This window comes from Strix uralensis, chromosome 19 (genome assembly GCF_047716275.1).
Source record: "Strix uralensis isolate ZFMK-TIS-50842 chromosome 19, bStrUra1, whole genome shotgun sequence".
NCBI lineage: Eukaryota > Metazoa > Chordata > Aves > Strigiformes > Strigidae > Strix > Strix uralensis.
The window spans coordinates 2,816,584-2,838,539 of record NC_133990.1 but is presented as its reverse complement, the minus strand read 5'-3'; the positions used below and the strand labels follow the sequence as shown (position 1 = coordinate 2,838,539).

Here is a 21,956-nt window from a genome sequence, read left to right as displayed (position 1 = left end):
AGACCTTCCTGGAAGTTATGTCGAAGTCTATGGAAAAGGGAGGTGATTAGAGACAGCCAGCATGGCTTCACTGAGAGCAAATTGTGCCTGACTAATCTAGTGGCCTTCTACAATGGCGTGACTGCATCAGTGTACAAGGGAAGGACAACTGATGTCATCTACCTGGACTTCTGTAAGGCCTTTGATACGGCTTCCCCCAACATTCTTGCCACTAAATCGGAGAGTTATGGTTTTGATGGATGGACTGTTAGTTGGATAAGGAACTGGCTGGCTGGTTGGCCACATCAGAAGAGTTACAGTCAAAGGCTCAATGTCCAAACAGAAACCAGTGGTGTCCCTCAGGGGTTCGTACCGGAATCAATACTATTTAATATCCTCCTTAATGACATACCCAGTAGGATTGAGTGCACCCTCAACAAGTTTGCAGACAACACCAAGTCGAGTGATGCGGTTGATACACCAGTGGGAAGGCATGCCATCCAGAGGGACCCTGATGGGCTTGAAGAGTGGGTCCATGTGAACCTGATGAAGTTCAACAAGGTCAAGTGCAAGGTCCTGCACGTGGGTCAGGACAACCCCCACTATCAGTATATATTGGGGGATGAGTGGCTTGGGAGCAGCCCTGCAGAGGGAGGGGATTCTCGCCCTCTGCTCTGCTCTCATGAGGCCCCCACCTGGAGTACTGTATCCAGCTCTGGGGCCCCCAGTACAAGAAAGACATGGACCTGCTCGAGCAGGTGCAGAGGAGGGTCACAAGAGTGATCCAAGGACTGGAACACCTCTCCTATGAAGAAAGACTGAGAGAGTTGGGCCTGCTCAGCCTGGAGATGAGAAAGCTCTGAGGAGACCATATTGCGGCCTTTCAATATCTAGAGAAAACTTATAAGAAAGAGGGAGAAAGACTTTTTACCAAGGCCTGTCGCAATAGGACAAGGGGAAAAGGTTTTAACCGGAAGAGGGTAGATTCCGGTTGGGTATAAGGGAGACATTTTTTAAGATGAGGCTGGTGAGACACTGGAACAGATTTGCCCCAGAATTTGGGAATGCCCATCACTGGAAGTGCTCCAGCTCGAGTTGGATGGGGCTTTGAACACCCTGTTCTACTCAAAGATCTCCTTGTCTACAGGAGGGTTGTTGCACTAGATGATCTTTTTAAGGTCCCTTCCAATCCAAACCATTCTATGATTCTGTGATTCTATGACTCTACCCTCCAGCTTCTGCACGTCCATGGGAGTCAGAGATTGCACAGAGAAGTAGGACTTCAGACCCCTGCACTCACCCTTTCCCACTGGTTGTTTCTGGAGTCCTCCTGGGCAGGGCACAGGGTGTTTCCATCAGCCTCCCCATGTCCTGTTCAGGGAGCCCTGGGGTGAGCTCTGGGTTTGAACTTCAAAAAATGAGTGCTGCAATGCCAGAGCCCTCCTTGGAACAAGCTCTTGATGCACAGGCCAGTGCTTGAGGCTGGGTATTACCTTGGATCACAGGCATCATTTTTCTGACCTTGCCCCTGTGTTATTCACCGAGATTTATCCACTGAGCTCTTTTAATAACCAAAATGCCAGTGACCCAGGAGGAGAGCGTGTTTAGAACTGACAGTGTTTAAAGCAGCTCAAGTGACAGTGCCCTTTTCCTAGAACTGGATCAGTCACTCTCCAGGACTACCAGCAGACTGCCCCTTTCTCAGAGTATCAGCATTGTACAGGACTGCCTACCACCTCTAGTGCTCTGATACAGACAGTACTGTGTTCATAGCTTTTGTTGCTGGAACTGTACGAATGTGTAAGTGTGCAAGATATTTGGGATGGGATGGGAGTGCTGGACTGAGGATGCGTCAGAGTGCAGAGGATCTCGGACTGTATGCTGTGCGTGTGATTGTGTGTACAGTTGTGTTTGGGTGGGGTTTTTTTGGAGTTGTAGGTAGTGAAAGGCTACAGGGACCTCCCCAGCTTCCTGACCCAGTTGAGGACATTGCTTGCTATATGTTGGCACTGAGTACATATGTGAGGAACAATCTTAAGCTGTTTAGAACGTTACTTTGCATTTTTGGCTCTATCACGTCCTGTATTGTTCTATCACTAAATCTGTACTAAGTTTGGAGGTATACTAGAAAATTTCTAAATTTCTTTAGTACTAGTCACTAAATATTACACAGATATACTTACTCAGCCCTGTGCCTAATTCATTTTTGAGTGTACCATATCTTTCAACTGGAATGTTTAGAAAAACAATGTAAATGTTTCTTTGTCTTGGGGTGCATCTCATTTCCCAAGGATGTCATATGTAGGAATTTGGACTGTAACACATTTTGTTTCTCTCATTTTAAATTTTGGATGAACATGATTTAAATTAGTTTAGCAAGAATATATTATTTTTTTTCACAGTTTATCTACTGTCCTTAATGCATTTCTTCATTGACTTCAGAACATCACCTGGAAAAAATAAATGTTATTGACACAATGCACCTGGAAGAGTTGCAGCACAGACACGCACTAAAAATCTTCCTTAAGTCCAGGAGGAAATCACTGGAAATGGAGCAATAGTATCCATAAGTCCTACATCTAAGTTCTTCAAGTGCCTTGACTAATTGAGATTCTCTCCTTAAGTCTCTTGTCAAATTATTTATAGTCGATACATTCACATCATTGGTAAGATACAAAACATTTCTAAATATATCTGGTCAAATCAAATGACAATTATGTCCTTAGTTAAGTTTGCCAGACAATGCTTTGCCAAAGAATGTTTGCCAAAAAATATTTTGACCGAAAAAAGAGGAGGAATCCAGAGCATCTGCCAACCAGACTCTATAAAAGTGTCTTTGCAGTGCTCTGCCCTGTCTCCAAGAAAAGTTTCAAGGTAAGTGTGCTAGGTCTATTGGTTTGTTGAAAATAGGCATCCCCCTTTATCGCATATTATACAGTATATTATTCCCTCTGAAACTGGATTCCAAATAAGTTTCTCCACCTGCTTTCAAGGCATCTGTATATTTTTTACCTATACCTTTTTTTTTTTTTGAATTTTACATAAGAATACAAAGATTCCTTTAATATTCACAGATATGATGCTGTACAATCTGTAATGCCAATGTACAATCTGTGTAGTGTTATGGGACAGAAATCACAGCAATTTTTAAGAGGTTATTCTGTATTATTCAAGGATGAAAACAAGATGTTTCTCTTTTGGGTTTAAATCATTAAACAGGAGGAAAGCTAGTTTTGCTAGGTTTAGCAGTTCTAGTATGTGCTTAATTTTACATCATTGGAAAAGTTCTCCTTGCAAGCAAGGTACATTAATGATCTATTGATGCTACATTTCTTTTCTCCCACAGGGTTGTCTGGTGACGTGCCTTCAATAAAGTGCAGACATGGCTTCTGCAGACTCTGAGATGGCTGTTTTTGGGGAGGCAGCCCCCTATCTCCGAAAGTCAGAAAAGGAGAGAATTGAGGCCCAGAACAAGCCTTTTGATGCCAAGTCATCGGTCTTTGTGGCCCATCCTAAGGAATCCTTTGTGAAAGGGACAATCCAGAGTAAAGAATCAGGGAAGGTCACTGTCAAGTCTGAAGCAGGAGAAGTGAGTAAAAACCAAGGCTTAAAAACTGTATGTAATTCCCAGTCTCAGTGCTCTCAGACATTCATACATTTCTTTCCTTATATGACAGACCCTGACCGTGAAGGATGATCAAGTCTTCCCCATGAACCCTCCCAAGTATGATAAAATCGAGGACATGGCCATGATGACCCACCTCCACGAACCCGCTGTGCTGTACAACCTCAAAGAGCGTTACGCAGCCTGGATGATCTACGTAAGTACCAGCAGCAGTCTTCCTCCGGGCAGCGAGGAGGAACTGCTCTGCCAGGGTAAGTGGAAGCCAACGTGCTGTCTCCCTTCCTCACAGACCTACTCGGGTCTCTTCTGCGTCACTGTCAACCCCTACAAGTGGCTGCCGGTGTACAACCCGGAGGTGGTGTTGGCCTACCGAGGCAAGAAGCGCCAGGAGGCCCCTCCACACATCTTCTCCATCTCTGACAATGCCTATCAGTTCATGCTGACTGGTGAGTTGTTTCGTGTTCTTTAAATTATTTGGCTGTGAACATTCTCAGGGAAGCAAAAAATTATTTTCTTTGCAAAATAGTTCAGTTTAATGGTGTTGGGAGAGTGGATGTCTTCTCATCATTGGACATATTTTTTTTATTGGACACCGTCATTGAGACCATGTTTCTAACAATCAACATTATAATTTACTGTCCAAGATATTTATAAGAATATGGTTTAATGCTGAATACATTGTCAGATTTTCCTTCAAAGAAAATTGGATAAACTTTTAAAGTTCTGTTTTATTCTTAGTTGAGAGGATTTTTCTTTGAATGATTTGCTTGGATTTTCTTTTTGACTGGAAGTCACTAGGGTAGTGTTCTATAAATAAAATTGATTGTAAAGGAAATAAAGATTCAACATTGAAGCCAATGCTTTCTATGGTGTTTTTATGAAAACTCAGGAAGCAGTCTTAATCAGACGTTACAGTGAAAGCTGCTTGGAAAATTAATACGTCCACCCTCCATCTCAGAAGCAATTCCTTCTTTTCCATTCATTAATAGAAATGTAAGCAGTAAGAAAGAAGGGTAATGAAAACATTTCTAGAATTGTTTAAATCTCCAGACTTTCAAAAAAGAGCATATTAGTCAGAAAAATATTAAACAAAGAGAGGTATATTTTAATTTGTTAAAATAAAACTTGTTCCCCGCTCCCCCCCCCCCAACTACTGTATTTAGTTCTGTACTATACAGAGAAGTTAGAAAGTTAATTGGAAGAGAGTACTATGAAAATGGAACAATAATAAATTGTTGTTTGCTTAGTGTGTCTTACCATGGCAGTATTTATGTAAGTCATCATACATTTACTCTTACTGGCACCTTCAAGATATGTGCAGGAACTTGGTGAACACGAATCCAAACTAACTCCTAGTGGATGGTTACTTAATGGCTTAGTCTCTTCAGACTGCATGCAGTGTATTGGAAAACACCGTCCTAGAGGCTTAGAACAAATGTAAGCCAACTGGCAAAAAGCACTTTGTTGAAGGCCAATCCAGTTACACAGCCTATTGAGGTAGGTTATTAAACACACATAGACTTTCTTCAAAACATAACTCTGGCTTGTTAACTGTGAAAACACAAAAAGGCATGCGAAGGTTTGAGAACAACTTGCAGCAAGCATGAATACTTAATGCTTCTTTCTTTTTCAAATACATAAGGAGCAGAAGGGTTTAAAGTGAGTCTGTAGAGTCTGTACTGACACAGTCAAAATTTAAAAAGACAGCTTGGAAAATATAAGGTTGTACCAGAACACTAAATGAGATTTGTTCACCTTAAAGCAGTGTGGGAAGTATTCATTTCTGGAACTCCTCCTTATAGTGGGATTCATCAGAGGAACTTCTGATTGAAGTGTCCTTGAAAAAACCCAACAATAGAATAAACACTAGCAAATTGCCAGGACAGAATTCAACCAGGCATTCCAGTTGAACTCTACAGATCAAAATTCTCACTGAAAATTTATTGGAAAATGGCGACTGTTGCAGTAACTTTTAAAGAGTTGTGAGGGAGTTTTAAGGAACAGCATACCAGTAAGCTTGATTTTTGTAAAAGGCAAACTGCCAGCAATTTCTAAAGAAGAGAATTAGGGGCATGTGAATATGTGACTTACCAAGAAGGAAAGATGTACTTTTTTTAAAGGGAAGCCTTACAAAACCACTTTTTTTTTTTTTTTTTTTTTTTTTTTTTAACAAAAAAGAGCTGGTCAAGGTAGCCTATCTGAATCCAGTAAAGATCTTCATACAGTTGGTAAAGCAGCTATTATTAACATAATTGTTTATGCTTACATTCATCACCAGCTGTAGAATTGAGAAGGTTCGAAAAGAACTGGTTAAGAAAAAGGAAGATGTATAAAAATAGTTTTTTCAGTTTTCATAGTGCAAAGTTTTTATCAGTGAAGTCACGCTGGGATATGTTCTGGGACTTCTGCTGCTCAATATTTTTTTAAATGATCTGGAAATGATGACAAACCTTCTGTTTTGACTAAGTCCTTCAGGCCAGTAAAGACGAAGTCTAACAGTGAAGAATTTCAGAGGGACTTTATGACATTAAATGATGAAATTATTATTCAGTGATGTGGCAACAAAGTTTGCTCAACAAGAATGTAAAACAATAGACGTAGAAAAAAAACCCCAAAAGATGGGCTCTTTTCTGACAACTACTGCTTTTGTTATAGATATCCTTTAATACAGCTTTGAAAATTTTGTCTTGGTGATCAGAAATCTTCAAAATAACAAGTTGAAAGGTGGAGGTCACTGAGCAAGAAATAGTGACCAAAACAGAAAACATCATTATATCATGGTGGTTACCGAAGGAATGTCTGCCCCTTGTGTACTGTATGCATTTCTGCCCTTCCTTTTTCAAAAAAGGATGTAGTAGAAATGGAACAGGTCAAGACAAGGATGAAAAGGTTTCCCAAAGTTATGACAGGACATCTGCTCAGGTAACTCTAGACAAATGATTTGTGCTACTTTATAAAATTCTGCATGGCACAGAGAAGATGAAGAGACGAGGAAAGAACACATGAAAAACCAAGCTCAGTACCAACCACATTTTTTCCCTTCACACAGGATGTGGTTCAAAACCAGAGCACACTGGATGGTAAAAGTTGAAGCCACACAAAAAGAACTGAGCATGATTTAAAAAAGCAACCAGACAAAATTCTGGAAAACAAACTCATCCTAAGCTATTACACATAAAAACATCAAATCTACCTCTGGAAGTATCAAAATTTCAATATTTGAGATTATGGGAGAGTATTCTGGTAAAAGATTACTACATGCTTATGATGACTTTGTGATTTCTTTTAGGTAACAATCAATTGGCCACTGACAGAAAAACCATCTATGGGGGCCTGTGGACTGATCAGAAGTGGTTGTTCTTATGTTATAAAGTTTATGAGAAGCACCTGTTCCAGTTCACTTTAGTTTACAGATTAATCAGTAACTCTTCAAAAATACTCCTTAGTTGGAATTATTTTCATAAAGAAAATCAGCAGCTTGATATGAAGAGAATATCCAGAAAAAGAAGCGCATATACTACACCTGACATCCACATCACTGTTGATATGTCACCTTCCCAGCTACAGCTGGGAACTTTGAAATGTTCAAAAGGAATTTGGGGTGAAGCCACACAGGTTTAGGAAAGAAATTAGCCTACTGCTAGAGAGTCTTCTAAAAGTCACAAATTTTATCTAGGATATTCATGATATATATTAATAATCTATTTGTTTCTGCCTCTCTCACAGATCGTGAGAACCAGTCGATCCTGATCACGTATGTACACCCCTTGTCGGGTCCCTGTGGGGCTGCCCAGTGCTGGGGGACCTCCCGCCTGACCACACGCTCTCTGCTTCTCTCTTTGGTTTCACAGCGGAGAATCCGGAGCAGGGAAGACTGTGAACACAAAGCGTGTCATCCAGTACTTTGCAACAATTGCAGCGAGTGGGGAGAAGAAGAAGGAGGAGCAGTCAGGCAAAATGCAGGTGAGTCAGGAGGAACAGGTTGAACACTTGCCATGTAATTGCCATGTCAGATAAACACTGTAATTGAATAATTATCACCCTGTAGAGAATGTTTGACGATCAAACAATTAATTAATAGATACTAGCTTGAATCAAACCTTTCCTCTGTTCCTGAAATGATTTTTGGAGAGGATAACCAGCGATAATTATCATTCTGCAGGGAACGCTTGAGGATCAAATCATCAGCGCTAACCCACTGCTGGAGGCCTTTGGAAACGCCAAGACCGTGAGGAATGACAACTCCTCACGCTTTGTAAGTTGTTGCTTTGGACAAAACCTCTCCCTGTCACTACAAGATAAGTGACACTCTAGCAGTATTCCATGTAAAGGTGATGTCAGAAGAACCTATCCAGTCTGAAATAGTGCTGCTTCTCCTTAACAGGGCAAATTCATCAGAATCCACTTTGGGGCCACAGGCAAACTGGCTTCTGCCGACATTGAAACTTGTAAGACACTCTCCTGGCCTGATCCCATTCTTTCCTAAATGCCCAGCTCCACGTGCGTTCCCGTGCCTAACTCTTTCTACCTTCCTTGACAGATCTGCTGGAGAAGTCCAGAGTCACTTTCCAGCTCAAGGCAGAAAGAAGCTACCACATATTTTATCAGATCATGTCCAACAAGAAGCCGGAGCTAATTGGTAGGAAGGACCATGATGTCTTTTTGAGGATGATTGCTGAGCAACAGTTGCCTCTGTTACCTGGTTGGCAAAACTAAGCCTGTGCCTTGCCTCTTCCTGCTTTCAGACATGCTCCTCATTAGCACCAACCCTTTTGATTTCCACTATGTGAGTCAAGGTGAGGTCACTGTTCCCAGCATTGATGACCAGGAGGAGCTCATGGCTACAGATGTAAGTGACACAGCAAAAAGGTGCCTAGTGTACATGTCTCAAAGGTGACATAGGTGACCTGCTAAGGACACGAATTTTAATTCTTTGTTTTGTCTGCAGAGTGCCATTGACATCCTGGGCTTCACTGCTGATGAAAAGACCGCCATCTACAAGCTGACAGGGGCTGTCATGCACTACGGGAACCTGAAGTTCAAGCAGAAACAACGAGAAGAGCAGGCAGAGCCAGATGGCACAGAAGGTATCAGCAAATTCAACAGCCGACTTGTTCAGAGAACTTCTCTGTTTGCAGAGATGATATGTTAGCCTCTAATGACAGGCATTTTGTTTGTCCGAGTCACCACATAAAATTCTGAGGAAAAACATCTTTGTTCATTGACTCTCTATCTGCAGAGGTGCTTCCCTGATCACGGGAAATACCGTTATTTTATCTAATGGATACTCCCCAAACACACACAGCCTGAAAGGGGGAACTTCAACTTCAACAGAGAGTACTACTCTCTCTGCAAAGCCTTCAACCACTAAGTCACCATGATGTGCAATCATATTTTTAGTGAAATAAACCCTGCTTTCTCTGCTATGCAGAAAACCACTTTCCACAGGAAAGGAATGTGCTGCATGCACACCTCATGTATTCTCAGAGGCTTTTGGAGTTTTTCTGGGAACTTCCAGATTCAAGCTATTCCTATACAACCCCTACCTGTTCTTGCCTTCAAAGGAGGCCATCATTGGCTTCCAGAATTTATATTCCTTCCCAGAGCTTATGTATGAGACCAGACCAATACTTTTCCATTTCTAGAACATGAACAGCAGTTGTTCACACTGACCAAATTCTAGCCATTGTCCAAAGATAAATGCTTCTCTCTCCTTCCCTCTTTAGTGGCTGACAAAGCTGCCTACCTGATGGGACTAAACTCAGCTGACCTGCTCAAAGCCCTGTGCTATCCCCGAGTCAAGGTTGGGAATGAATTTGTGACCAAAGGTCAAACTGTGGAACAGGTAAGTAGAAGACAGCTTGAAAATGTCTTGAAAGAGTACTTGAGCATTCTTTTTTGACTGTAGGAGGTAACTCTTGTTCTTTCTTCTGTGCTCTAGGTGAACAATTCAGTGGGTGCCCTGGCAAAAGCTGTCTTTGAGAAGATGTTCTTGTGGATGGTTATTCGCATCAACCAACAGCTGGACACGAAGCAGCCCAGACAGTACTTCATTGGTGTCCTGGACATTGCTGGCTTTGAGATCTTTGATGTAAGGAACCGGGATTTGGCACCACAGTGAAGGGAGGGGCAGGGAGGTGTCATGAGGACTCAGAAACGCACTTCTTTTTAAGAAGATTCAGGAGTTTATCCTCCTCATCTGCAGCTTTCTAGAAACTCCTCCCTCTTCTCTGTCACAGTAGCACCTTCAAATGGCTTTACTAACAAAGACTTTGATTCTAACGTTGTCAAGAGGTAGAAGAAAGCTCTGCTTTCTGACAAATGGTCCCAGAGGCCCTTGAGGGGGCCTTGGGTCTTAGGCTTTGCAAACAAAGAGACAGCCAAAGGTCTTAGGCTTTGCAAACAAAGAGACAGCTTTAGGACTAAGGCTCACACAGATGTGGGCCAAATGTGTGGATGCTCTTGGAAGAGCCAAGGGAAGGGTAGTGCTATGGGGAAGTTCACAGCATGTTTCTGGTGTTGTGAATGCAGTGATGATGCTAGGACTTCTGTCAGAGCAGAGAAACCCCCTGACTGTTGATCTGAGGACAGAGGCATTCTTGGGTGGGACCCTGAGGAGGTGTCCACTCTCTGGGAGGTCAGAGAACTGAGACACCTACACGATGCCGCAGCTAAAGTTACTGAAGGATTTGCTTTTGAGTAGCACAGTAAAAAAGGGTTGTTACTTTAACCTTGATTTCAAAAGCAATAATAATAAAATCCTTCAAGGACAGTAGACTTTACCACAGAAGTCCTGCTAAGGAAACACATGCAGTTACAGTACAGTTAGGAGTGGCGTTTCAGCTGGGGCACTTCAAAGAGCATTAGGAGACTGCTAGCAAAACCCGGTGGTGTTGGCACACCTTGAGAACCTGTGCACCTCTCCTTGCTTTGGGCAGTTCAACAGCTTTGAGCAGCTGTGCATCAACTTCACCAATGAGAAACTGCAACAGTTCTTCAACCACCACATGTTCGTGCTGGAGCAGGAGGAGTACAAGAAGGAGGGAATTGAATGGGAGTTCATTGACTTTGGGATGGACCTGGCTGCCTGCATTGAGCTCATTGAGAAGGTACCTATTCTGTGCAAGCTTATGATGCATTTTGAAATTCTGTGATGTTTCTGAACCACATTCAGCTCAGAAGGAACTCACAGCCAGGCATTCAGTGTCAGTTAAGCAAGATATTTTGCCCCAAAATTGATTTTAGTCTGGGGAAGAGTAATTAGGAAATGAAAATCTGTGTCATCAATCTTGTATTACCTGGTCTTCAAGCATGGGAAAAATAGCCTGGACTCCCACCAACAGACTTCTTAAAAAAACCCTGGAGTCAATCTCCTTTCCTTTTTCCTCTGAAGACTCAAATCAGGACTCCACACAGAAATTTGGGAAATAAATATCGTCTCGCCTGATTTGCCAAATCAAATGGGACTCTTCTAGCTGTTTTCCCAATTATTTTTCTGTTTACCACTTCTCCCTCCGATTCTACTCAGCATTCTAACCTGAACCAGACAGATGTTCTTACCAGTCCTGTGAAGACAGGCTGCAGGACATCAATGGAAGGCAGAAACAAGCTCCCTGTCTGAGAACAAACTCAGGCCCTTACCCAGGCAGAGATGCTACCAGCAATACCCTGGTATCTCTGATGTTCATAGCACATGCTTCACATCGTTATAATTTTTCTCTGTGACTTCTTGTGGTACCTTCCAGCCCATGGGCATCTTCTCCATCCTGGAAGAGGAGTGCATGTTCCCCAAGGCAACTGACACCTCTTTCAAGAACAAGCTCTACGACCAGCATCTGGGCAAGTCTGCAAACTTCCAGAAGCCCAAGCCTGCCAAAGGCAGGGCTGAGGCCCACTTCTCCCTGGTGCACTATGCTGGCACAGTGGACTACAACATCTCTGGCTGGCTTGAGAAGAACAAGGACCCCCTGAATGAAACTGTCATTGGGTTGTACCAGAAATCATCACTGAAAACATTGGCCTTACTCTTTGCCACCTATGGTGGAGCAGATGCAGGTCAGCTCTGTGAAAACTGTATTTTCAGTGTGGGACAATGTTGACACAGAATTAAAGCAGTGAACACTAAGCATTTAAAGTTTTGTGTTCCGTCGTCTCCAATATGCAACATCCATATTTTAATACTTCCTTCTTTTCTTCCATTCACAGAGGGTGGTGGTGGCAAAAAAGGTGGCAAGAAGAAGGGTTCTTCCTTCCAGACTGTCTCAGCTCTTTTCCGGGTAAGTACAGAATTGACTACCTTGTTAAAAATACCTACTGAAATAGCATGGGAGTTCAGTGGAATTGCTGTGAGAACACAGCCCTTTAATTCCTGAGTAGACTCAGATTCATATTTATTGAAGGAGCTTTACAGCAGCATAACCATGCATTTCTTATAGGTCAAGACACTGAAAGATTCAGTTTTAATATGCAAGTCATATATAAGCATGCAGTGCCTACAAGCTTTAATCTAAACTTCAACTTGTAATCTCACAGGAGAATTTAAACAAACTGATGACAAATCTACGCAGCACTCACCCCCATTTTGTACGATGCATCATCCCAAATGAAACAAAAACACCTGGTAAGGGGAGCCAATAGGATAAAAACTCAAGCCACAGAAGCTCTTCTTCGGGGTAGTCACTAACGGTGGTGTTTGTTAGGTGCTATGGAGCATGAGCTGGTGCTGCATCAGCTGCGGTGCAATGGTGTGCTGGAAGGGATCAGAATTTGCAGGAAAGGATTCCCCAGCAGAGTCCTGTATGCTGACTTCAAACAGAGGTAGGAGTGCTCCACCTTTCTGCCCATTCTTTTCGTGTTTCACACCTTCTATGTCCTAAATTACTTATCATAGTTACTACGGAGTTCAGTGTATACACCCTGTAATCTAATCACATTACCATAGACTACTTCTGTTAAACAATGAGGTAACATGAAAGTTTCTTTCACACATCCACGTTACATTTGAACAACAATACATATTTCCACCCAATGTCCTAGGAATGCCTGTAAGCTGCCTTTAAGGAGGTCTGTCCCTATCAACGATGTAGTCAGCTGTTGCTGAAAATGACCCACTGAGAGTTCTTGCTGAGAACAGACTGAGTATACTAACACAAATATTTTAACAAGGAACTGAGCAGAAATATAAAAATGTTTCACTGCCAGTTCATGATGATATGACATGGCTGATGATCAGGATTCCCTCTGAGTTAACAGTATGTTATCTTCACTTATACTGTCTTGAAAGAATAGACTGTCTCTAATACATGACATTACTTGGTCAGACAGCCAGAGGTTGCTGAGAAGGCTGTGGGGTTTGGTCACAGTGGTGGTTTTGTCAATGTAGATACCTTCATCTTCTGCTTTCTCCTACAGATACAGGGTGCTAAATGCAAGTGCAATTCCAGAAGGACAGTTCATGGATAGCAAGAAGGCTTCAGAGAAGCTTCTTGGGTCCATTGATGTGGACCACACCCAGTACAGATTTGGACACACCAAGGTAGAAACGAGTCCTGCATTCAAACACTGTGTGACTCTCAGGTAGCTATGCAACAGCTGAGACTGATGTGCTATAATGTTCCCTTTCTAAAGGTGTTCTTCAAGGCTGGGCTGATAGGTCTGCTGGAGGAGATGAGAGATGAGAAACTAACAGAGATTATGACCATGACACAAGCCAGGTGCAGAGGCTTCCTGATGAGAGTGGAGTATCGGAGAATGGTGGAGAGGAGGTAGACATTTCTCACCCACATATCACATTCTTATGGGTCCCAGCAAATTGAGTCTAAATTCATCCAACCCAATGTATGCAATAACAATGTGAATTTGATTTCAGGGACTCAATCTTTTGTATCCAGTACAATGTTCGTGCATTCATGAACGTCAAGCACTGGCCCTGGATGAAGCTGTTCTTCAAGATCAAGCCCTTGCTGAAGAGTGCAGAATCTGAGAAGGAGATGGCCAACATGAAACAAGAGTTTGAAAAAACCAAGGAAGAGCTTGCAAAGTCTGAGGCAAAGAGGAAGGAGCTGGAGGAGAAAATGGTGGCCCTGCTGCAGGAGAAAAATGACCTGCAGCTCCAAGTGCAGGCAGTGAGTAATCACCGTTCATTTGTCCCTGGGAAAAGAATGATTTGCAGGAAGCTGACTAATGTGCAGCAGAAAACAGTCTAAGGCCCTAAGGCACACTAGCATTGAGGAAACAGGTACGGGCAGGGGCATGATGTGTCTCATGGCAGCCCCACGTGAGGCCTGGCATGCCTACTCTCTGGGAAAAGAGCCATGTAGTGCTCGCCAACATGTAATCCACAGCAGAGCTCTGAACTGGAAGGGAAGGATCTCCATCTACTCAACTTTCAAAGCAGAGTATCTGTCTAACAGAGTAAAGGTAAACCTGAGAAGGACCCACTTTGCCCACTTACAGCTACACTTGAAGGCACTGATTATTTCAGAAACATGAATACTTCCCATTCAAACTCAATTAGGAGAAGGCAGTTTCTTCACACCAAACAAAACACCACTTTCTCCAGTAAATTATTTTCACAAAGCCTTTACTCTGCAAATATTATAACGTTTGTGATGAGTCAATTAAAAAGAAAAAGATATTGAATACTTTTTCTGTAAGTTACCTTCCCTGTGAGGCATTTTTAAGAGACAAAAAGAATTTAGAGTCCATGTTGATTCCAGGTGACAAGGTTTCCCAGTAGCCACTGGGCAAGACCTTCCTGTTGCTGGAGTGGAGGGCCTGGTTCAGCCTCCATTTTAACACGTGCCTACTCTGTGATATAAAAGACAGAGCAGAGAAAATTCAAAACATTGCAACCCATAAAAATCTGTGTGTCCCCACCAGGAAGCAGATAGCTTGGCTGACGCTGAGGAAAGATGTGACCAGCTCATCAAAACCAAAATCCAGCTGGAAGCCAAAATAAAAGAGGTGACTGAAAGGGCTGAGGATGAGGAGGAAATTAATGCCGAGCTGACAGCCAAGAAGAGGAAACTGGAAGATGAATGCTCAGAGCTGAAGAAAGATATTGATGACCTTGAGTTAACACTGGCCAAGGTGGAAAAGGAAAAGCATGCCACTGAAAACAAGGTACACACAGAGACAGTCACATAAAGGGGGAAGGGACAGATGCCTCTCACATGAGCCTGGTATCCTCAGAACAAAGCTAGGTGTGGAACATGCCAGGAACATCATTGCAAGAAGCTAGGCATCCCAGATAAAAACCAAGCTCCTGGCTAAGCACGGCAAAGTGAAAAGGTCACTGCACTAACAGTCAAGTCTTCTACACAGACTTTTGGCACTTTCTTACAACCAACAGGTGAAAAACCTCACAGAGGAGATGGCAGCCCTGGATGAGACCATTGCCAAGCTGACAAAAGAGAAGAAAGCCCTCCAAGAGGCCCATCAGCAGACACTGGATGACCTGCAGGTAGAAGAGGACAAAGTCAACACGCTGACCAAAGCTAAGACCAAGCTGGAGCAGCAAGTAGATGATGTAAGCACACAGGCGTACAGCAAGAGCAGGACAGGTATAGAGTTAAACCTGACTGATGGAGCAATGATGATCTTGTTTGTTTTAGCTGGAAGGGTCCCTGGAGCAAGAGAAGAAACTGCGCATGGACCTTGAGAGAGCTAAGAGGAAACTTGAAGGAGACCTGAAGCTGGCCCATGACAGCATAATGGACTTGGAAAATGATAAGCAGCAGCTGGATGAGAAACTGAAGAAGTAAGTGTGGCGGTGGGGCCCCTGAGTGCTGGGCTGGTGCACTTGTCTTTTTCTCTTTGAGCTCTGACACGGTTTGCTTTGCCCAAAGGAAAGACTTTGAAATCAGCCAGATCCAGAGCAAAATCGAGGATGAGCAAGCCCTGGGCATGCAATTACAGAAGAAGATCAAGGAGCTGCAGGCAAGCCTCTGTCCCTTGCCCTCTCTCAGCCAGTGTCAGGTCAGGAAGGAGGAGGGCATGGGTGTGAAGGGTCCCTAATGTTCCCCAGGCTCGTATTGAGGAACTGGAGGAGGAGATTGAGGCAGAGCGAACCTCTCGGGCAAAAGCAGAGAAGCATCGGGCTGACCTCTCGAGGGAGCTAGAGGAGATCAGCGAGCGCCTGGAAGAAGCAGGAGGGGCTACAGCAGCTCAGATCGAGATGAACAAGAAGCGTGAGGCAGAATTTCAGAAGATGCGGCGTGACCTCGAAGAGGCCACGCTGCAGCACGAAGCCACGGCTGCCGCCCTGCGGAAGAAGCACGCGGACAGCACAGCTGAGCTTGGGGAGCAGATCGACAACCTGCAACGAGTGAAGCAGAAGCTGGAGAAGGAGAAGAGTGAGCTGAAGATGGAGATTGACGACTTGGCCAGTAACATGGAGTCTGTCTCCAAAGCCAAGGTACAGGATTGCAGTGGAACATGCCCACAGGGCCAAAATATGGCACATAGGCTACATCTGCCAGCCACATTTTCATCACTAAGTCCGTGCTGTGAGAATAAGGCAGAGTCCAGGTGTTCATTTCCTTTCCTTGCTTGTACTGGCTCTGTAGGCAAATCTGGAGAAGATGTGCCGCACTCTGGAAGATCAGCTGAGTGAGATTAAAACTAAGGAGGAGCAGAATCTGCGCATGATCAATGACCTCAACACTCAAAGAGCTCGTCTGCAGACAGAATCAGGTGACATTTCTTCATTGCTGAGGTGCAATAGGAGGTCCTGCATGCCATGAGGATAACACAGTGTGAAAAGTTACAACTGGCATAACCTCTACAGGCTACTCATGATTGCATGTGTTTACAGGCAAAAATTGTTATATTATTAATAATCTAGTTACTTTTTTCACTTTGTCCTTCCCAGGTGAATATTCACGCCAGGTGGAGGAAAAAGATGCTCTGATTTCTCAGCTGTCCAGGGGCAAGCAAGGATTTACCCAACAAATTGAGGAACTCAAGAGACATTTAGAGGAAGAAATAAAGGTCTGGAATGACTCTACTCCAACATTCCTTCCCCAAACACATGTAGCACTGGAGTGAACACCAATAATGCACATGCCCCCTGCTCATAAGCCAGAGAGGAAAGGAAGCGTAATGATTTTGATGCTGGAGGAAGTCATCCACAAGGCTTTCATGACATTCTGACCATACTCTCTAAGACAGGATTGAGACACTTATTACAGAGACAGCAGGTTACTTTCCCCAGAGCACCTGTCACTAACACATCCTGATCCTCCAGAACACGTTGATGTTCATCATCCCCCAGCTTTGCATTTGCCTAATTAGAGTTTGATTCTAATTTCCCTGTCAGCTTCACTGTCAAGACGCATCTCAAGGCAAGTATTCAGGTTACCAATCCCAATGTCCCCACAGGCCAAGAACGCCCTGGCCCACGCCTTGCAGTCAGCTCGGCACGACTGTGACTTGCTCCGGGAACAATATGAGGAGGAGCAGGAAGCCAAGGGGGAGCTGCAGCGCGCCCTGTCCAAGGCCAACAGCGAAGTGGCCCAGTGGAGAACCAAATACGAAACGGATGCTATTCAGCGTACGGAGGAGCTGGAGGAGGCCAAGTACGTGGGACGTGGGATGTCAAATGGCTGGAGAAGGCTGAGCCTGTCAAGGGAAATTGGAGCCTCTTAGAGTGTATTAGGACAGGGGTGGGATGAAGGCAGTGATATAGTGTCTGTGGTAGAGGGAAGAGAGGGAGAGAGAGGAAAAGTTTGCTGTGGAAAAAGTGTAGATTAGAAGGAAAACGTAGCCTTTAGGGCTAGAAATGCTAAGAGAGGGTGAATACACAGCAGGCGCTAGGACAAGGAGGTGATAGACCCTTTAGGCTGCATGTAATCTTGGAACAGAAAAACCACTGTGAAAATCACTAGGCTCGAAGCCCCCAAAGTGGCCAACTGACCTCTTGCGAAAATTGTCTCCCCTCTAAGTTCTAACCGGGAGCTGCGCTTACCTCCTCCCAGGAAGAAGCTGGCACAGCGCCTGCAGGATGCAGAGGAACACGTTGAGGCTGTGAATGCCAAATGTGCCTCCCTGGAAAAGACAAAGCAGAGGCTGCAGAATGAAGTGGAGGACCTGATGATTGACGTGGAGCGATCTAATGCTGCCTGTGCAGCTCTGGATAAGAAGCAGAAGAACTTTGACAAGGTCTTTTGGGCTCCAGCGCCGGGGCTCCTGGGCAGAGCATGTCCTCCTGATTGCCACCTCCATACTGACGCCCTGTTTCTCTTCAGATCCTGGCAGAATGGAAGCAAAAGTATGAGGAAACGCAGGCTGAGCTGGAAGCCTCCCAGAAGGAGTCTCGCTCTCTCAGCACGGAGCTGTTTAAGATGAAGAATGCCTATGAGGAGTCCTTGGACCACCTGGAAACGCTGAAGCGTGAGAACAAGAACTTGCAGCGTAAGTCCCTGGCCCTCTGCTCCTGGCAGGGCTGTCTCGCTCTCCACCACTGCCCACCGCTCGACATGGGTCTGTGCCTGCAATTCTGCAAAGATGCCTGGTCACCTTTGTGTGGCAGTGCCCTTCCCATTCAGCTCTGAGCCTGACCATGCCACTGGTCTTTGTTCCCACAGAGGAGATTTCCGACCTCACGGAGCAGATTGCAGAGGGAGGAAAGGCGATTCATGAGCTGGAGAAAATCAAGAAGCAGATTGAGCAGGAGAAATCTGAACTCCAAGCCTCCCTGGAGGAAGCTGAGGTACGTGCTAAGAAATGGTGTCCAGACTGAAAGTATGGGAGTAGTTATTTGCAGGGATGGCAGGAAAGCAAGCCTAGATTTCACTGCATAAGAGACTACTTAGAAAGGAAGCATTAGTTTGAGTCACTGTTCCTGCTGACTTGTCCAGGCCTCCCTCGAACATGAAGAGGGCAAGATCCTGCGCCTCCAACTTGAGCTCAACCAGGTGAAGTCTGAGATTGACAGGAAGATTGCAGAGAAAGATGAGGAAATCGACCAGATGAAGAGAAACCACCTCAGAATTGTGGAGTCCATGCAGAGCACCCTGGATGCTGAGATCAGGAGCAGGAACGAAGCCCTGCGGCTGAAGAAGAAGATGGAGGGAGACCTGAATGAAATGGAGATCCAGCTGAGCCATGCCAACCGCGTGGCTGCAGAGGCACAAAAGAACCTGAGAAACACGCAGGCAGTGCTCAAGGTATGTTCAGCAAAGATGCGTATAGAAGAATGTCTCACCTTACATTTTTAAGATGCAAGAGTGTTGTGCCACTTTGTAATTTCTATTGTCTCTTTTACAGGATACCCAGATACACTTGGACGATGCTCTCAGGACACAGGAGGACCTGAAGGAGCAGGTGGCCATGGTGGAGCGCAGAGCAAACCTGTTGCAGGCTGAAGTTGAGGAGCTACGGGCAGCCCTGGAGCAGACGGAGCGGTCGAGGAAGGTGGCTGAGCAGGAGCTCCTGGATGCCACTGAACGTGTGCAGCTCCTCCATACCCAGGTCAGGCACTCTGCTGGAAATGAGTCCCATTAGCCAGGGATAACACAGAATGCGACTGCTATGCGTCTTGTCAGTAACTACTATATAAAGACCTGAAGAGCTACGCCGTAACATGGCCAGTCCAGGCAGCCACCCCTGTCTGGTTTGCTGCTGTGGCTCTAAAGAAGGCTCCTGCCTTAAAGACTTTCATAAACAATACTCACAGTTTTAGCTCTTGAAGTGGAGGCATTAGGTCTAACTGTACCAATCATGTCTTTTCTGTTGCATAGAACACCAGCTTAATCAACACCAAGAAGAAGCTGGAAACAGACATCGTGCAAATTCAGGGTGAAATGGAGGAGATGATCCAGGAAGCCCGCAATGCTGAAGAGAAGGCCAAGAAGGCCATCACAGATGTGAGCTGGGGGTTCCTTTCACTGCTTAAGATTACTGCCTTCTCCCCAGAATGTCTCCAGCCCCAAAATGGCTTTTGCCCTTTGCTCTCATCAGGCAGCCATGATGGCAGAAGAGCTGAAGAAGGAGCAGGACACCAGTGCCCACCTGGAGAGGATGAAGAAGAACCTGGACCAGACGGTGAAGGACCTGCAGCACCGTCTGGATGAGGCCGAGCAGTTGGCACTGAAGGGAGGCAAGAAGCAAATCCAGAAGCTGGAGGCCAGAGTGCGTAGGGCTTTTAGTTGTGAGTGAGTGAATGTGTCATGTAAGTAACCACCAGGGAAGCTCCAAAGCCGGGCTTCTCATTGCAGGTGCGGGAGCTGGAAGCGGAGGTTGATGCTGAACAGAAGCACAGCGCTGAAGCTGTGAAGGGCGTGCGCAAGTACGAGAGGAGGGTGAAGGAGCTGACCTACCAGGTAAGGCAGGAAGCCTCCTTGGGCTGACAGAGTTTTCTCACAAGAAGTCAAATTTTGCACACACCATCCCCAAGGGGAACTGTTAACCACACATGATGCAGAACCAATAATTCCTTCTCTTTGCTGCTTACCAATCACTCTAGTCTGAGGAAGACCGGAAGAATATTCTCAGGCTGCAGGATCTGGTGGACAAGCTGCAAATGAAGGTGAAATCCTACAAGAGACAAGCTGAGGAGGCTGTAAGTATTGCTTGAAGAATGGGCAAGAGCCACCTTCCACCGGGGCAGCATGCTCGTTGAGATGAGTACGAATCCCAGGAAAGGGGCATGAAAGAAACTCCCAAGTCACAGCAGTCTTGGCCACGCCGTTTTGCTATCGTGTCACGAGTCCTTGCAGAGTTCTGGGCACCCTGCACTCAGGGATGAACTGAGGGAAGTTCTGCAGCCTGTTTGATACAGGAGGTCAGACTAAACAAACCCAGGGGTCACACCCACTGACTGAGAAGTTCCTGAATCTCTGCTGCTGACCAAAAGCAGAGGGTTTCAGGTTCTTTCTCAACCTAATAGCCACACTGATAGTTGGGCAGCTATAACGGGGGAATAAGTACCCAAATGACAAATCCAAGTGACAAAATTGCTCCTCAGGAGGGACACAGTACTGCTGAGGCTTGTCACGGTGGGGCTCTGAATAAGGGAGGATGAGGAGGTCTGTGTGAGGCTTACGTGTAAGTGGTGGTGGGTGGGGGATGGAGGTTTGTGCCTTCTCCCAGGGAAGAGCCGCAGCCCCGCAAGGCCGAGGCACAGGAGGAGTGAAACCCCTGCCCTGGGCTCCTCACCACCGACTCCCTCTCTCCACACAGGAGGAGCTGTCCAATGTCAACCTCTCCAAATTCCGCAAGATCCAGCATGAGCTGGAGGAAGCCGAGGAGCGGGCTGACATTGCAGAGTCACAGGTCAACAAGCTCCGTGTGAAAAGCCGGGAGTTTCATGGCAAGAAGATAGAAGAGGAGGAGTGAGGATGTCATGAGGCAGCAAAGTGACCGGAGGGATGCACAAAATGTGAACCTCTCTGTCGCTTTCTCCTGCAATGAATGTTTGTAACCGTGTCAATGTCTAGAGAATAAAGACTGTAGATTCCTCTGCATACAGACATGAGTGGCTTTTTCTCACTCCGCCATGTTTTCCTGGTTCTGTCTGCCTAGTTAGCTATAGGATCCCATTAAACTTTGGCTATTGTTGAATGTTTAGCTTGTGTCCATTATCTGTCTGATGTGTAGCACATGTTTTTATTTCACAATCAGTTAAAAGTATAGGTAATAGTGTAGTTTTCCTTGCTAGAGGAATGGACATAGAAGATGACCAGTTTACAACAGACACAGCACTGTTTAGGTATTTCACTGATACCCCACAATTATGCAATTTTTCTCCGCACAATCTGGCTACTATTCCCTTCACCTACACCTCTTGGCTCCAGAATTCCATAGAGCTGCCGGGCAGCTCACAGGGCCACATCAGGGCAGTGTTTTTTAGGGAGTGAGAGGGAAGAGAATGGAGAGTATTGGCAAATACATTTTCCTTCATTCAGACCCTGATCTGAACAGCAGAGACACACTGGGCATGTCCAGCCATGAATTCTCATGTGCTCTATCAGCCCTCTCAGCTGTTTTATTCCTATGCGTTATGTGTTGCCTTTCAAGCGAAAGACACACAGGCAGTGTCACGGTTTGTTAAAAGAAAAACCTATGCAGAGATGCCTGCCTAAGCTGGTATTTTCATAGCACCAACAGCTCTGTGCTTTGAGGTAACTTCTGTCCCTTATTTTCAGGATGACCAGACAACCTTGGAGGTTTTTTCTTAGAAACCAGAAAGACTGAAGGAGCTCTGGGTGAGAGACGAATGCTAACTGAACCAGATACAAGTCAGAAAAAAAATGAGGACTGAAGAGCAGCTGGCAACAAAGGGAAAACAATGAGCCCATTATGAAGTGGAGGCCAGAGTATGTGTTTATGTTGAGTACTTTTGACAGCG

The 21,956-nt window shown here is 45.0% G+C and overlaps 1 protein-coding gene across 1 annotated transcript; it reads left to right on the top strand.

The window, feature by feature from the left end:
* The first annotated feature begins 3,346 nt into the window (after positions 1-3,346).
* LOC141952285 (myosin heavy chain, skeletal muscle, adult-like) lies at positions 3,347-21,072 on the top strand. The gene is made up of 38 exons (XM_074889587.1): positions 3,347-3,568; positions 3,657-3,800; positions 3,894-4,050; positions 7,331-7,358; positions 7,456-7,567; positions 7,767-7,859; positions 7,989-8,052; positions 8,145-8,243; positions 8,350-8,453; positions 8,553-8,691; positions 9,331-9,449; positions 9,546-9,695; positions 10,543-10,713; positions 11,350-11,659; positions 11,810-11,880; positions 12,137-12,224; positions 12,304-12,421; positions 13,016-13,139; positions 13,232-13,368; positions 13,473-13,728; positions 14,486-14,728; positions 14,958-15,134; positions 15,220-15,365; positions 15,454-15,544; positions 15,633-16,022; positions 16,174-16,300; positions 16,479-16,597; positions 16,988-17,184; positions 17,584-17,767; positions 17,854-18,019; positions 18,193-18,317; positions 18,466-18,774; positions 18,875-19,078; positions 19,348-19,473; positions 19,568-19,738; positions 19,825-19,929; positions 20,073-20,168; positions 20,789-21,072. Exons 1-38 carry the CDS (start codon positions 3,362-3,364, stop codon positions 20,942-20,944), a joined length of 5,823 nt encoding a protein of 1,940 aa, XP_074745688.1. The 5' UTR covers positions 3,347-3,361; the 3' UTR covers positions 20,945-21,072.
* The last annotated feature ends 884 nt before the right edge of the window (positions 21,073-21,956 follow it).